At 40.8% G+C, this 18,295-nt stretch overlaps 1 protein-coding gene across 8 annotated transcripts in view; it reads left to right on the top strand.

Moving 5' to 3' along the window:
* ERC2 (ELKS/RAB6-interacting/CAST family member 2) overlaps positions 1-18,295 on the top strand; it is a 779,911-nt gene that overhangs the window by 316,059 nt on the left and 445,557 nt on the right. For all 8 annotated transcript variants that reach the window (XR_004537423.1, XR_004537420.1, XR_004537424.1 and 5 more), the window contains one exon: positions 14,089-14,212. Coding sequence is in view for 1 of the 8 variants with exons in the window: in XM_033926752.1 (XP_033782643.1) it covers positions 14,089-14,212 (124 nt within the window). In the remaining 7 variants the exon portion in view is untranslated. The remainder of the gene's footprint in view (positions 1-14,088; positions 14,213-18,295) is intronic.

The raw sequence follows: 18,295 nt of genomic DNA, 5'->3' as shown, positions 1-18,295 counted from the left end.
CCTTCCCCCCCGGTACCTTTTTAAAAGTTGCGGTGCTCTCCCGCCGGACGGCTGTCTTTGTAAGCAGAGCAGAGCGGCGTGACGCAGGAACATAAGAACATAAGAACTGCCATCTCCGGATCAGACCTTCGGTCCATCAAGTCCGGCGATCCGCACACGCGGAGGCCCTGCCAGGTGTACACCTGGCGTAATTTATAGTCCACCATATCTTTATATGCCTCTCTTAAGGAGATATGCATCTAGGAGCGCGACCTTCACACTTCCTGCCTGGTCCCGCGCCGCTCAGATGACTAGCAAGAATGGTTCTGTTTCTGCTTCCAGTTCTGTAGAAAAAAAGGCCCTTTCTCAGCCAATAGAGTAGATCCAGTACATATCGGTCTTGTTTATGTTGATAAAATGAGCCTTAACAGTGTACCATATCACTGAGCTATGCAAGAAAGTAGAATAGCAATGCCATCTTTGGAGGAATTTTGCAGTGCCAGGAAACCACAAAAATAAAGTCCGAGTAGTTTATAAATATTAGTGATTCACAAAATGCAAAATCCCTTGTGCCTGCTAACCCATTTTTCAATACCGTATATCATTTTCAGAAAGGAGCACATGATCTGTATGAAATGTACAGTAGACAGATTAGTTTATTGAGGTCAGAATGCTTTAGCAAACTTCCCTGTTTAATTGGCAGGGGGTGCAGCAGACAGAAACTTGGTTGGGTTAAGTATTGTATGATATATGGAAACAATTATCCCAGATGGAGTTAGTGAAATAGTCAAATTCCATTGCACTGCATGAGATTTAGCCTTTTTACAGAAAACAGAGGAGCCCAAAACATTCAGCTAATCAAGCAGTCCCTGGTGGCTGAAGGCTTGCATTGTTTACTGGCTTTGGATATTTAATGAAAACATATTGTTCGTTATAAAGTAAAATCATTGTGCACGTATAGGCTTGGTTTAGATTTTATTTCATGCCTATGCTCATATAGGCCCGAATTCTATAAACGGTGCCTGAAGTTAGGTGTTTAGATCGGCATACTTATCCGATCTAGGTGTGTAACTTAATTTTCTTAATTGGCTTAATCAGCGCTGATTTTTGAAATTGCCATTAAAAAACGATTTAAAAATTAATTTGCTAATAGGTGTCTCCATCGAGGCACTTACCAGCAAGTAGGTGTGGTTAGAGGTGAACTCGGAGCAGATTTTGGGTGTGGTTTGACTCAGACGCACTCATTTAGGCCAAGAGAACTCAGATTATAGAACTGCTCTTAAGGACTTTGGGCTAGATTCACTAACATAAGAACTGCCATCTCCGGATCAGACCCATGGTCCATCGAGTCTGGCAATCCGCACACGCGGAGGCCCAGTCAGGTATACGCCTGATGTAGTTTTAGTCACCCATGTCCCTCTATGCCTCTCGTAAGGAGATGTGCATCTAATTTGCCTTTGAATCCTAGCACAGTGGATTCCTTAATAACCTCCTTTGGGAGAGCATTCCAGGCGTCTAACCTCCTTTCTATGTCTGATCCGTGCCCGACTGCATGCAGGCTGACGAATTCACTAAAGACCTGCATGCAAATGGGGGCAATCTTTGGCACGCCCCCCACCAACCGCACGGATCGCTGGAGAGCGATCCTTGAGCATGTGCAGAACCTCTTCCTAGACTGTAGAGATGGTGTGCGCATGCATTGGTGGTCCTTCGTGCCCGTTTTTCAAATTTTTTTAAACTATTTTTTTTAACTTCGCGAGCCCGTGGTTTAACTTGCTTTTAAACCTGTGGGTTAAAATCATGGGCTCGCACTGCGGGGAAGGGCTGAGCAAGGCTGGAGAGTGGTGGCCGAGAGCTGAGAGCAGGGCGACCAGAGCAGGAGAATTGGGGCAGAGAGCAGGGTTTTAGCACAAGCGACTGATCCTCACCAGTTGCTAGTTTTTTGATCGGCCAACCAGTCGGTAAGTTTAGTGAATCGCGTCCTTCCTACTTTGCATGCACGGATCGGGATGGGAGGCGAGGTTGGTGAATCGGGTCAGAAGGAAATCGGGTCGCAAAGGGCTTGCAAACCGATCGGTACATGATCGGTTTGCTTAGTGAATCTAGCCCTATGATTGGAAGTTCAGAAATGTAAGCAGATCTTAAATGTCTGCAAAATTGATGCAGTCATCCGGGTATGTTTTCTCTTGGTTAAAGACGGTAACTGTGCATGATAGCAAAACTTTATAGACTTGTCCTGTACTGTTAAGGAACATGCTCAATATATTTTGGACAGAGTGAACAATTTATTTATTTATTGAAATTAATTAACCACCTTTATAAAGAGATTCATTCAAGATGGTATACAACAGAAAACTTTCATTTTTGTTAATAGTAGATTCCAATCCCTCGAAGTAACCAGCTCAACTCTGTAACACTTCTGGAAATGTCCAGATAACCTCTTATGTAATCCGCCTTGAACCGCAAGATAATAGCGGAATAAAAGTCACTAATGTAATGTAATTCCTTTCCCTGTGCACTTAAGCATCCTTCTAGTTTTTGCCATTGCTTTATCAACCTGTTTGGATACCTTAAAATAATCACATACAATTACATCCAAGTCCCGCTCCTCTTTTGTGAACAAAATAAAACACAGGATTTTGCAGCCCAAATGCATGATCCTACAAATCTTAGCTGCCAAATTCTGGACTATTCTTCAAGCTTCGCTAGGTCTGTCTTCATGTTATCCACACCATTAAGGGTGTCTAGCCTATTGCAGATTTTAGTGTCACCCGCAAGGAGGTAAACCTTACCAGACAGCCCTTCAGCAATATTGCTTACAAAAATGATAAAAAGAACAGGCCCAAGAACTGAACCTTGAGGCACACCACTGGTAACATGAATCTCAAAGTAGAATACAGTCTGTACATAGAAGAAAGAAGGTATTGAAGCTCCTGTACAAGGTTGTTAGTGAGGCCCCACTTGGAGTATTGTGTTAGTTTTGGAGACCGTATCTAGCAAAGGATATAAGACTTGAAGTGATCCAGAGGAAGGTGCCGAAAATGGTAGGAGGTTTGTGCCAAAATATGTATACCTTAGAGCAGTGGTTCCCAACCCTGTCCTGGAGGACCACCAGGCCAATCGGATTTTCAGGATACCCCTAATAAATATGCATGGAGCAGATTTGCATGCCTGGCACCTCCATTATATTCAGATCTCTCTCATGCATATTCATTAGGGCTATTCTGAAAACCCATCTGGCCTGGTGGTCCTCCAGGACAGGGTTGGGAACCACTGCCTTAGAGGAAAGGAGGGACAGGGGAGATATGATTCAGACGCTCAAATACTTGAAAGGTATTAACGTAGAACAAAATCTTTTCCAGTGAAAGGAAAATGGCAAAACTAGAGGACATAATTTGAGGTTGAGGGGTGGTAGACTCAAGAACAATGTTAGGAAATTCTTCTTTACGGAGAGGGTAGTTGATGCCTGGAATGTGCTCCCGAGGGAAGTGGTGAAGAGGAAAATGGTGACAGAGTTCAAAAAAAGCATGGAATGAACACAGAGGATCTCTAATCAGAAAATAATGGTATATATTGAAGAACTAAGGACAGTACTGGGCAGGACTTGCATGGTCTGTGTCTTGTATATAGCCATTCAGTTGAGGATGAGCCAGGGAAGGTTTCAACGGCTGGGATGTTTTCTATTAAGGTGTCTTGAGTTCATTTTTTCCCCATTTAAAACATTCATTGAATTTTGAACATCGATTTTTAGTGTGAATTTGATACACTGGGCCATTTTGTGGTTTATTTAGTTAAATATTTGCACCAGTTCTGTGTATTTTGGTCCAGTACCTCTGTATGCTTCTTGCACAGCCATGCCCATTTGGAGTTGCACACTGTGAAACTTAGGCACAAAAATGATAGAATAGGGAGTAGGGCAGATCTGTGCTTAACTCCTAATTACTGCCAATTAAGTGCTTCGTAATTCCCCACAGTTGATTAACATCTATTTGGCCAATTAGTTTGGGCATGGATTTGGGATCTGCATCCAAAATTGTGCATCCATCGTTGATCACTCTTTACTGAATTCCCTCCCTCACCCCCTAACTGCTAATTATTGACTCCTCTTATCAGTGGTGTAGCAAGGGTAGGAGGTGCCTGGGGTAGTAGCCCCCCCTTTGCCCTCTACTCCTGCCCCACCCACCATGCCACACTTGTACCCTCCCTTCCTCCTGTACCTCTTTAAATCTTTACCAGTGCTAGCAGCTCCGGTTTGCTGCTCGCGCCGGCCTGGCTCCCCTCTGACATCACTTCCTGGTCGCAGGGCCAGGAAGTGACATCAGAGGGTAAGCCAATGCTGGTGCGAGCAACAGGCCGTAGAACTTGCTTACACTGGTGAAGATTTAAAAAGGTACAGGAGGAAGGGAGGGCATAAGCATGGCATGGGGGGTGGAGAGGTGCTGGCACACCCACCAAGACAGCGCCTGCCCCCCCCTCACTAAGCCACCGCCTCTGATGATTGCTACTATATTAGCTGCAGTGGGATTTGAACCTGGTTTACAGCTTGCAACTCAAACTGTTAGGCTCCTTCACTGCTCATTGCACAGTTTTTTTTATAATTTAAAGACAGATCTCATGCTGTGGTAACAAGGACCTTACTTGTCAGAGCAGATGGCTCTGTCTTGCATGGTCTGTTCTTACTTGGGTGATATTTGATCTTTTCATGGCACCATTTGGAGAGACTGGAATGATTTAAGCTGCTTTTTAACTGATTTACACATGGCATCTATCTGTAGTTGTCATTTTTTATCAATTCCAGTAGTTGCCATTTAGTCTTGGATTGTCTTAAAGCTCAGGCTGGATAGCTGGAGAGGGAGATTAGACGTTTCCTTATTTCTTGCTCTGAACAAAAGGAAGATGAGTCTATATTATATAGGATAAAAAGGCATTCTTTCTAAATGAAAATATCAGTTTTCGCATATGGTACAGTCATGTAGATCTTATTCAGACCAAGATTTTTTTTTTTTTAAATTTTGAATACATTTACAATATCCCATAATTCCAAAGGAAAAAAGGATAAACACATAAAACAATACATAATCAAACCATACATACATAATTCCTTTTAAGCCCACATTAATGGGGAGCACATATTGCTATTTCTAATCAAATAAATTCAGGAAAATAAAGGACAATAATTCTCGGTTCGCACTAGAGAACCTTGAATCATTCCTTAAAGTTGGATATTATTTAAATTAATTCTTCTCATATTCTCAGCTAAGTGAAACAAATCTCATTTCTGTTCTCTTGCAACTAAAAATTGTTGTAGTTGTATGGGATCCCAAAAAGCATACTCAAACCAAGATTTAAAACTTTTTTTTTATGATAACATTCTTGATAGCATCCTAGAGTTTTTGTCCCTGCAGTTTTTTTTTGTTGTTTTTTTTTTACTTCTACCTATGCTCTCTTCTTCCTTTATTTTCTCACCGATGAAGTCAGTAGGCTTACATGAATTTGGGAGGAAAAAAATGGGACAAGTAGTTCTAGCTTCATGCTCTATCAGTAACCTAGATGCTAACTTAACCACACTTTTCATTGTTGAAGAGAAAACTAAGGCCCAGTTTTACGAAGTCACGCAGGCAAGTGCTGCAGAGCATTTAATGTACCGGCCTGTGTTGTCGGGCTTAGTAAAAGAGAGGGGTCATACTTTGGAGTCAATATTTTGGAAAATGCATTCTGTTCTGACCTATGGGAAGGAGGTGCTCGCCCATAAAAGCCAGTCAAAAATGTCAAGTTAGTCCAATCAAAAGATATCATCTTATACACACACATATTTTGTTTTTATTTGCCAACCTTTATTTCTGTGCTTTGAATTAGACAGACACAGCAATCGCACAATTTTATACAAAATCTAGTGACTGACCTAGTGAAGACCAAACTGCAAGAACAGGTTGACTGAGCATATTCTCATACAGCAGATAAAGCTGAAATTACGAACATTTATTCTGGGGTTGGTTTTTTTTTTTTTTTTTAACAACATTCCCTTCCCCCGTTCTGTTTGCTAAAGTCTTATGCCTCCAGACAGAAATGTTGAGCAAAAGGCATTTAAGTGCATTGAAATTCAAGGAATTATGGTCATCTTATCTGTTGGTCTCTACATTTATAGGATAATTCTAACAGCCTGATGAGTGGGAATGTATCTGTTTTTATCTTTATCTTGGTCTTTGTTGTTGGCTTTATCTTTACTGGCTCTCTTTTATCTTTATTTCTGCCTAGGGAATCCATCCATTCATCTTCCTGCTTTTTGTCTCTACTTTTAATTTATATATGTAAATACGAATTAAAGAATCTACAGAATTTCAAGTTTTAAAAGACGAGTCTGCATGTTACAACATGCTGAGGCTCTGGAATGCAACGAATAAAAATGAGACCCAAAAAAGAACAAATCCAGGAAAACCAGTTTTCACGTCACACTTTTATATTTTGAAAGGTAACACTTCCACTTAAAAATCACAGTAAATAAAAGGTCCACAGTCTTAGGTGTTACTGACTTCTCAGCCTTCCGTATCTCTGACAAATATCAAATGTATAGGTTAGGTGGAGAGTATGACCCTACAAGGGCCATATTTCAGCACTGATGCCTGCGTCAAGGGCTCTGTATACTCATATTACAAAGAGTCAGCCAACATTTACATATAAATATCAGCATCATAACAAGTAAATACAGATCAAACTAATTGATCATTGATAAAAATTTGGAAGACATCAATGATGTATGTACATATATAATACATGTATAAAAGGAATATCTCCCTACCTAGAGTGTTATCAAAGGTTACAAAAAATGTAAAAACTACTAATTTGTTCTTTTTGGACCTCATATGTTGTTTATTCATTGTTTAACATCAGTGAGGTGCCTTCTCCTTTCTTTTTATCTCTGAGGCTCTGGAATGCATCAGCAATCAAATTTATGCATGCATGAACAGTAGCCAATAGGCAGATCGCTTTCAGACTCAGGCCCCCCCCCAAAAAAAAAGACTTAAGTGTTATTACTGCTTTTTATTTACCAAGGCTCTTATTTGCTGAGGTGTGAGAAGGTTACTAAGTGGCATTTGCCAATATGAATGTACAGTAACTGCAGAATATCTGCGTTAACTGTTGGGGTGGTTGCTGGCATTTTGGGGAGAGCTGCTTTTTATTTCTACTAACACAGAAACCATACTACTTTATCTGCAAAAAACAGTAGCTGCAGCATATAACCTGTATGCCAGGCAATGCTTGATACAGGTTGCTATATCTTTTAAGGTGCCAGTTGAAGGTGTATCCAGAGAAGAGACAGTGGTAAAACTAGAGGGCATAATTTGAGGTTGCAGGGAGGAAGACTTAGAGCAATGTTTGGAAATTCTTCTCGGAGAGGGTGGTAGACACCTGGAATGCCCTCCCAAGGGAAGTGGTGGAATGGAAAATGGTGATGGAATTCAAAAAAGCGTGGGATAAACATAGAGAATCTTTAATTAGAAAATGAAGAATGTAAATTAAAGAACTAAGGATGGTTTTGGACAGGCTTGCACTGTCTGTGTCCCATATATGGTGATTCGGTGTAGGACAGGCTGGGATGGGCATCAATGGGAACTCTATTAACATGAGGATGTTCCTGGCCAGACTTTACGGTAGATATCCTTCAAACAACAGGAATGGTTGGCTAGGCTGAAGTAAGCTTGGACGGCAACTTCAGCAGTTGGAACCTAGGACAATACCAGGTAGACTTCACAGTCTGTGACCCAGAAATAACATAGAAGAGACAAGTTAATTTAATCATGTATTTGTAATGGGTATAACTAATGGGCAGACTGGATGGACCGTTCAGGTCTTTAATTGCTGTCATTTATTATGTTACCTGGCTGAAACCCAACGTGTAGCAACATTCCAGAGCTGAGATTGTGATGTCATAACGCCTCATTCCACCAATGCCTAAGAACCAACCTCAGCAGTGATGTCACAATGTTTTGATTAGATGGCAACTTCAGCATTTGGAACCTAGGACAAAACCAGGTAGATTTCACAGTCTATGACCCAGAAATATCAAAGAAGAGACAAGTTAATTTAATCATGTATTTTTAACGGGTATAACTAATGGGCACACTGGATGGACCGTACATCTGCCATCATTTACTATGTTACTACTGTATACCAACTTAAATGCTCTTTTTTTAAGGACTTCTCAGATGTGACCATTGTCAGTAAAAGGTCATACAGACAAACCTGGTCAAATATAACTTCCTCATACATCCAAAAAGCATTGTGAACTCATCTTAGTCATGTACATTTTGTTCATTTTGTTTTATCAAAATTAATTTTATAAACTGAAATATTCAAAAAATACAAAACTTAACTTATTTCAGCATGGGAGAGCCTTTTGCCAACATAGCTTTGTTTTGAATGCTGCCTCAGGGCAAACAGACTCCTACAGCTCTGAGTTGCTCTCCTCAGCTCCTTCACAAGAAGTGAAGAGCTGAAGCAGTCTGTTTGCCCTGATGCAGCATTCAAAACATAGTTTGCAGAGGAAGGGCCTGATTCTATAAACAATGCTAAGTGCCTAGGAAAATGGCACCTACCACATATTATTCAAAGTTAGATGCCATTTGTAGAATCACACATAGTATTACCTAATCAAGTTAGGTCAGGGATGTCCAATGTCGGTCCTCGAGGGCCGCAATCCAGTCGGGTTTTCAGGATTTCCCCAATGAATATGCATGAGATCTATTAGCATACAATGAAAGCAGTGTATGCAAATAGACCTCATGCATATTCATTGGGGAAATCCTGAAAATCCGACTGGACTGCGGCCCTCGAGGACCGACATTGGACACCCCTGAGTTAGGTGCTAGTAGACCTCAAAAACATAGGCATCAATGTATTAGACCAGGGAGGAGGCGGCGGCGGGCCCGCCATGTCGATGAGGAGGAGGAGACGCGGGGTGCGAGCGCGGCCGAAGGGAGCCGTTGGGGCTTGTGCGCGCCGACCTCTGGGCACGCGGGCAGGAGTCATCGCCACCGAGGTGGGCTTTTAAAGAGGTGGGCTAGGCGCCCCGGCGGATTTCCTTCTTCATCCAATAGGGAATAGCTTACGGTCCACCGGTTCAAAACTGCTAAAATTGCCTCTTTAGAGGAAATGATTTGATCAGTAGCTCTTGCAGTTTTAGCACAAGTCCTACTTCGTTGCTAACACTAAAATAACCTTTTATATATATATAGCACCCGTTAATGTAACGGGCTAAAATACTCATATTTTATAATAGCCCATCTTCCTGCTAATTCATGTGTTCATATCGCAAAGCTTTACCACAGTGTTACCTTTTATGGAAAGCTCACTAGAGCCAAATAGACAAAACTGGAAATCATCACCCTAAAAAACCTTAACACTTCACCATAAAGCAATACACACACATTTCCCATACTGATATTAGAAACAAGTTATATACAATGCATGTTTTATGAATGACAAATTGCCGACATGTGGCTCTGTTTTGCTTAGAGGCTTCTTAGTAATGTAACCATCTATAAGTCATCAAATAACTTGTATATACTTAGTTGAAGTAAAATATTCCATGTGCACTGCTGTGTATGTTTCATAGATCGGCCATATAATACATTGAAACTTCATGTAAAACAGTAGTAATTCATTGCTACAGTGTATCATTTCTATATCTGGCTAATATTGTAGCTACATCTTTTAAATGTAACAATGAGGAATTAAGGGTTAGTTTTATGAAATGTTTTTGCTTATATTTACGTCTTATAAATTATCCTATTAGTACAAGTATCAGTGTGACAAGTAGGGAGAGAAGTATGGGCGGAGTCACAGAATACATACATAGGTTATCAAATATGTATGCGTGTACTTCATCATTATACCCATGCATTCATGCAGAGGTTCCATTTGCTACCGCAATTACACATACTCTCAACCGTGGCCAGAGGCAGGTTTCATCCTATTCACGGCCATTTCAAGGGAGGAACACCCATTCAAGTAACTCTTTCTAGGTATTAAAGTTGCAGTACCTAATAAAAAGGCAACTTTCTACATGAATGCATGAACTGAATGAAAAGATAGGTCAATATTTCTTCTTCTGTTGATATAAGTAATAACCTATTATTTGAAATAGCATTTTAGGGAATGATGATGAATGTAGCTTCCTACTGCAATGAAGCCTTTGGGAATAGCAAGTCATATTTTTTTAGGGCTCTTTTATAGAAGCATCTATAAAATATTCAAGTTTTTGGAACTGATGAAAAAAAAAAAAAAAAAAAAATATATATATATATATATATATTTTAAGATGTTGACTTCATCTGGGATGCATAATATTGTCTATATTTGAAAATTACACAAATATCCCCAGATTCTTTTTTTTTGTTTTTTGTAATTCTTTATTTATAAAGCCAAACAATACACAACTGCAACGGGAAATCATCAGGTACAAAGCAAGCCGACAGCGTGCTTTTCAGACAATAACAAATCAGCATTGCCTCAAAGACATCCTTCCCTGATGAACAGACCCAACCATGTGAACTATCCACCCCCCCCCCATCCCTTCAGTAACAGCGAGGCAACAACAACCAATACCAAACCCAGTGCTAATCACTGCTTTGCTCAAAGCATGTGCTAGTGTGCTATTGTACGCTAGTTAATAAACTCTTTGGGGAAAATTCTATAAATGGTGTCTAGGTTAGGACACCTAACTAAAAACCGTGCAGCACTTAAATTGTTTTAAATTGGTTTAATTGGTGTGGTAATTGACCATGCCATTAAAAACTGCCTGAAAAGTAGGCGTAGTTAGGGACGGAGAATAGGTGTGGTTGGACTTAAGCACCATTAGGCATCTGTGGTAGGTCCCGGTAAATTAGTCCAGGAAAATCCTGGCCTAATGTAATGGCGCCTGCCACTAGGATGCCTAGTATAGCAAAAACCCCTTTTGGCCTTGCCTGCCTGGAATCACTCTGACCTACAGTCGTGTTGGCCTGTTCGGTTCCTAAGGAAGGGGCTATTGCCCTGAAACCCTGCTGGGTCGAGCCGTGTTGAAAGAGGACTGCACCTTAACTTTGGTCTTTGACCCCCCCCCCAAAAAAAAAAAAAAAAGCTGGACTCTCCTTGCTACTATTTGACTACAGCACTTTTATTCAACTCAGTAACTGGAGAGACAAGTGACTAATTTTTTTCATTCTCTGTTCAGGTCAGTGGGTTAGGCATTCAGGGCATTACAGGACAGTGAACTTTTTGTCTTCCACTTTTATATATATTTATTTATTGCACATTGTTTGCACTTGACTTGCACTTTAAAGCACACAGGTGATGGTGTGCGGCTGGCAGTGAGTGGTAAATCTCTGCTCAGTGTTTACCGACTTAGCTATTCTGAGCACTAGAGCTGCTCTTTGAGTCGCTCTTTAAAGCTTTCAAACTCATATTGAGGGTGCTCCTTATCTTAAAAATTTAGATTTGAGGTTTATATATTTTTGGTGGAGTCTAGGGAGTTAACTTTCCTGCAATGTCCTAGGGCATGCCCAACTTATGCTAGGACGCCTAGTGACACTTAAGTGTTGATAGGCATATTGTACACCATTTACACATTTGTTTTGATAGACGGTATATCAAAAATAAACCAATTTGAAACTTCTATAAAAGGTACCACGTAGTTGATTGACAACAGCGCCGACCAGTGCCTACAAGTTAGGCCCCATTAGGTGTCATTTATAGAATCATCCCTTTATGTTTTATGATTTTCTTATTTGTGGAATAAAAGGTATACACTTTTTATATAACCACTCAGGGTTGATATTCAGAAGTGCTTATCCAGTCAGCGCTTTTTTAACACAGTGATGGGATGCAAGTGGATACATTTTGGATGAAAGCATTGATGTGCTTTCTAAGTCTCACTCTTTACAAAAAGATTGGCTAGGGGAATTCTCTAAGAAGGACCTACTATATATACTCAAATATAAAGTGATCCGAATATAAACCAAGATAATATATCCCCTCCCCCCCTTTTTTTAGGAGAAAAATGTTAAGTCAAATATAAACCAAGGGCTTATATTCAAGTGCCACCCAGCTGTACATCCTCCTCCCAGATCTAGCACTTGCCTCTCCCGGGTCCACCTTAAATCCTAGTGGTCCAATGGTATGGTGAGCTAACAGAGGATGGGAGCAATCCATCCATCCCCGAGGTGAAGTGTTGGATCCTGTCTCGGCTGTCAATTGGCTGTAGAATCACTCCCACCTCTTCTTTCCTACCCTCCCTGCCTGCTGTATAATCAATGTGCACCCCCCTCCCTTCTTCCTGTAGAATCAGTGCATGCCTCTTCCCTCCCTCCTTGAAGCAGTCTTGCAAATGGCAATGGGAACTTGTGACAGCCATTTTTTCAGCAAGACTGCACAGACAGTAGCGTAAGGGGATCACTCCTGCCTCTACTCACCAGTGTTTAAGGTAGGCTGGGGGGGGAGGAGTCCTTTTCTGCTTTTACGAGGGAGGGAGGGGATCCATGGTGATTCTACAGCAAGGAGATAGGGATGGGATGGGATGTGTGTTGATTCTACAATAGGGATGGGATATGCTTTGATTCTGTGGGAGGGAGGGAGAGAACATACATTGATTCTACAGCAGGGAGGGAGATAGAGAAGGAATAGGTGTGCGGTGATTCTAAAGCCAGCTGGAAGTCGGGACAGGACCTGACACCGCACCATGGGAGAGGGAGGGATCGCTCCCATCCCAGCCTGGCTCATGACACCATTGGACCACCAGTATTTAAGGTGGACCTAAATATAAACTGAGACCCCCCCCCCCATTTTTGGGCCATTTTTTGGGCTCAGTTTTGGTTTATATTTAAATAAATACGGTAAATTTATCCCAGTAGTGATGAAACTCAACTGTTACCTGCAAGTTGTCCTAACAAATTCATTGGCTGTACCTAAATGGATAGGTCTACTGAAAACTGGGCATAAATTTAAGAAAATAAATTATCTACTTATTTTTATGTGGTAGTTAATATTTCTCCCTCTGTTAAAAAAATATATATATATATTTTCCTTTCAGTCCATTTAACATTGTTCTCAGAACATATTGTATCCTAATTTTGGATGGCGGGTGATGGGATGACTGAGGCTGAGCAGTTATAAGCACCGATATCCCTCTAAATTAGAATAGAAGCAACAGATGAAAAGGGAGAATGAATGGTTTTGCTTCTTTTAACTAGTAACGGAATGTTTTGAAACATTGGTTCACTAACATTCTATTTTTAATGCGTAACATACTGTGGTGAGTGGCAACATTTAAAAGCCGAAATGGTCCGGTCTACCCAGTTGAGACTTGTCATACTTTGATAGATGGACCTATTAAATTCCCAAATGCAACCCAACACCAGCTCCCCCTTGCCCTTTGTCTTCCATTTGACCTCTGAACTCTCCTCTCATATCTGTCCCAAGCGTGTTCAGAATCCGTCACGGTGACGGCCTCCCCGTGGTTTTTTTTTTTTTTTTTTTGAGTTCTGATGTATTTATCACACTGCTGGCTAGGGTGGTGGAACTGCTGCTCCGTGCACATTGTCCCAAAGCTTTCACGGAGGCCCGATGAAATCCTGCTGATGCTGCTTAGGCTTTGTAACAGCTGTTTTAACTGCTTCAGGCAGGGCCTACTTCCCTTGCCCTTTTTGGAAATATGGTACAGTCATGCTACTGCTGTTTTGTATTGAACTGTCACCCCTTGCAGGATGTGAGGCGATTATGGTGTGTGCTTTCAATTGTTGTTTAAGGCTGTCTGGGTAAATGTACTTAACATTTTGGACAGGTTCTTAATGCAACAGACTTGATTCCAAATATATTATCTTCAGGTAACAAGGAAACTGCAATATTTACTATAAATTTTTTTTTTTTTAAATGTTTGGTGTGGAAAAATATGAGATTTTCAACCAGATAAAGATTTTAAATAAAGGCATTCTTTTTGTACAGGTTGAACTGAGCAATTTGCTGGGAGAATAGAAGATTATTTAAAGGAGAAATACTTTCATGTGTATAGGCAGCTATGCAAAACAGACAAGGTGATTATTCTTCATTAACGTCACATGTACATGATATTCCTAGATACCTGAAGGATCAGAACAAGAAAGTTCCCAACCTGAAGCATAATCAGCAAATGGAAAAGAAGAAGATGGAAGATGTTCGAAGGCGAGACGATATCATGACCGACAACTCCCAGCACTTGCAGGTCAGGACGTTCATCTTGTGAATTTTAAAGGAATAAGACCTGCCAATTAGACAAAGCCTGTTTTTCTCACATTGCATGCCTTCCTGTAAATTTGTTAGGGGAAATTATTAGACTTGCTTATATCTTAAGCATCCTGTCTCTGAAGAACTTTATCGGGTCGATATTCAAAGTGATTTATCCAGCTAGAAATGACTCCTGGCTGGAGAATGATACGGGGACCAATTTTTTCCCGTCCCCGCAGGAACTCATTTTCCAGTCCCAGCCCCATTCCTGCAAGCTCCGTCCTCATCTTCTCAAGCCTCAAACCCTTTAAAATCATAAGTAGCACCATTCCAGAGCTCAGATTGTGATGTCATAATGCCTCATTCCACCAATGCCTAAGCTCCGTCCTCATCTGCACAAGCCTCAAACCTTTTAAAATCACAAGTAGCAACATTCTAGAGCTCAGATTGTGATGATATAATGCCTCATTCCACCAATGCCTAAGCTCCGTCCTCATCTACACAAGCCTCAAACCCTTTAAAATCACAAGTAGCAACATTCTAGAGCTCAGATTGTGATGTCATAATGCCTCATTCCACCAATGCCTAAGCTCTGTCTTCATCTTCTCAAGCCTCAAACCCTTTAAAATCATAGGTGTTTAAGGTTTGTGCAGTTAAGGCTGAGCTTACAGGAATGGGACAGGGACTGCCAAAACTTGCAGGGACAGGACGGGGTAAATAAGATCCTGCGGGGGACGGGGAAAAATTTGTCCCCATGTCATTCTCTACTGCTGTTCGGGACTAACTGCTAATTTTCAGTGACACTTAACCAGTTAATGGTGCCGAAAATAAGCAGTGCCAAACTGAAAACTGGCTATTATGAGGGCATTCCGGGGGTGGGGGGGTGGGGGGGGCCTGATATTCAGCACTGAACTGGCCAAGGACACTGCTTTATGTAGTGGCCCATGGTCGATTAAGTCATGGCCCCTGAATTGAACTTTCAGGTTTAACACCCGTGACGGTTAGCAAAAAGCTGAGCACTTCCAGCTCAATATTGAGCCCTGTATGTTTTTAAATATTATCAGGTACCAATAATTTGTTCACCTACAATTACGTGGGAGCGAGCTGAGAACCAGAGGAGCATGAGTTTAATTCCCATTCGAACTCCTTGTTACATTGAACAGGTCACAAAAGCCTTCATCGCCTCAGATTCAAACTTAGGGGCCCTTTTATTAGGAATGTGTTAAAACAGTTATTGACTGAATTAGTATATGCCATTAGGCTCCGATATCAGTGCCTAACTTTAGACATAGAAAACCCTGGCATTAATTGACGACTCCTAAATGTTAGAATGCTGAGGGCCACCTAAGCACATTTAGGCGAATCCAAGCATGATTCTATAATGGATGTCGTAAGTATTATAAAATTAGTTCCTATATCAGTGCCTGAGTTTAAGCGGGCTTTATACATGGAATCAGGGCCTGACTGTAGGGGACATGCTAGGAGTGCCCCCTAGAGTTCCTGCACAACCACTGCAGTTATGTGCTAGGTTTTACTGTTATAGCATGGTAAAAGTTGTCATAGGATGGTGAAAAACCTACTATAAATCTGAATGTTATTTGCCTTCAAGTTTATTAAAAAATTTGTTATGCCGCTTATTCAAATTTCTAGGCGGTGTACAGCAATAATAAAAGAAAGAGTCTTTAAAACAAAACATTTGGGATTAAAATATTTAAAAAAACCAAGACAGTGTTAATCTAGTAGACGTTGACAAAGAACACATAAGTTGACTACACACAAGTAGGAAAGAGGGAAGAACTACAATATTTAAATAAAGCGAACATTAAGGGTAAAAACAAAAGGTGGGGAGAGAGGCTGGCGTTAATTTTGTCCTGAAAAGGACAGTTTATCCGAAAGCATCCTTAAATAAAAAAGTTTTGAGGTTTGCTTTGAATTGCTTTATTGAAGTTTCCATCCGTAAATGGTGAGGCAATGAGTTCCATAGGGTAGGCGCAGTGACGGCAACATTATTGATTCTTGAAGTGTTGATAAGTTTAAGAGATGGAACAACGAAAAGATTTTGTGATGTGGAACGAAGAGATTTAGCAGGGTAATAGGGAAAAAGAAGTCGGTCAATAAATTCTGGCTGACTGTATGAACGAGTAGTAAAGGTTAATAATAGAATTTTATAGCTAATTCTGTGTTCAAGCTACTACTGAAAAAAGGGTGAGTTAAATCCCCCCCAAATTCCTTCTTGCCACTGGAAGAATAATGTCTTGCTCTTGTTCTGTTTTTTTCCCTCCGCACTGCTTTTGTAAATCTCAAAAGAAGATATTCTAATAAAGGTTGAAAAACTGGTGTTTCATTTCATAATCATTAATATAACAATGACCTTGATAATAGACATACACAGCATAGCGGTGATATGTATTAACTTACACTTGGTCCCTACCCTAAAAAGCTCTCATACTGAGAAGCACTTTTACTAAGATGTACTGAAATCTGGCCATAGTGTGTTTTAATGTGGGACCTTTCTGCACACTAAGCCCAGATTTACCACTGCCTATTTTAAAAGCTTTTTTTTTTGCAGGTAATAAACTAAAGTATACATTAGCATGCTGTATCTGCAAAAAATTAACATGGGAGCTCTACCACCTTCTATTTAGGAGGTGCTAAGTGTTCTTGTGTTAACTCCATTATCCAGTTAGCGCACTAATCGGAGTGCACTAGCAGGGTAACACTTTCACCCCTATGCCAAGCACCCTGAAAAATATTTTTTAAATACAGCTAATGTTCAGTTTAGCACATGCTAATAGCCAAAATACTGGAAAACATCTTTACGCATTATGGGATGGCCTTTTCTAGTATATAAGCTTGCTTTAGAACTGATCTCCCATTAGTATAAGGGCCTGTTAAGTGGTTACCTGAGGCAATAGGAAAAAGCAACTTGCTCAAAGTCACAAGCAATACCAAAGGCAGATATGGTTGTAATTGATGTTATAGGGAATAAAGTGGAGGGGAGTAATGGACTTCCAACAAAAACAGAAGGAAAGTCCCAGGGTATAACCAAAGTAGTTTTATTGAGTCTTCGAAAACAGTAGGTCCAAATGAATGTTTCAAAAAAGTCAAAGCAATCATCTCAAGAAACATATGTGAAAGACCCGATATGGCACCGTGATTCGGTGAAAGTCACGCCTGCCTCAGAGTTGTTGATGTGGTATGCAACCACTGAAACTTGTCTCGATATGCAGAATATTCAGATAGTCCTCTCTTTTTGAGGGGATTTCCCTTTTCCCTTTGTAGTATTTTCAGCATCATTTATGTTATACCAGAAATTTGTTTTTAGAAGGGAGTTAAACAGATGCTGAAGGGAAAGGCTCAGTAGATTTTTAGGTCATCTTTCCCCACACTCCCCCTCCCCCCCCCCCGGCATTCCGCTCATTGGGTAAGTCTTTCTTATCTGTACCCTTTTCCTCTATGGCCAGCTCTAGACTCCGTCTATTGTGCTTTGCTGCACCATATGCCTGGAACAAACTGCCTGACTTCATACGTCAAGCAGTATTCAAAGCCAGAGTCAAAGCCCACTGCTTTCAAATCCGAACTCCAACCCACCTACTAAGCACCAATATCTGTCTTATCATTCCCTCTGTACTTCCTCCACCTGAGCACTGTGTATTGATGCACCTTCTTATCCAGTTTGTCTGTCTTGACTAGATTGTAAGCTCTTATGAACAGGGACTGTCTCTTCTATGTTTTGTAGCACTATAGAAATGATAAGCAGTAGTAGTAGGTCACTCGTCTTACAAAAGTAAATAGTTTGTGCATTCGTACAGGTGCTTCATTTAATACATTGGGGACATATCAAAAATAAAGCATGTGGCCGGCTTGGGTAAATCCATTTTGGTCTCATGCGCAAATACTCATGTGTTGGGGAAAGGGATTGGAACTTGTATGCTGCCTTTTTGTAGTTTTACAACCACACTCAAAGCGGTTTGCATACAGGTGACAAAATTCATCACCGTTCCCATCCCCGCGGATAACCGCGGGAAACCATCTTCATGTCATTCTTTAAGGAGAGAGGGAAGAATCAGAGTATGAATGG

Source organism: Geotrypetes seraphini, chromosome 17 (assembly GCF_902459505.1).
Source record: "Geotrypetes seraphini chromosome 17, aGeoSer1.1, whole genome shotgun sequence".
Lineage (NCBI taxonomy): Eukaryota > Metazoa > Chordata > Amphibia > Gymnophiona > Dermophiidae > Geotrypetes > Geotrypetes seraphini.
Note: the sequence above shows the minus strand (reverse complement) of the source record. Positions and strands in the feature narration are given on the sequence as shown.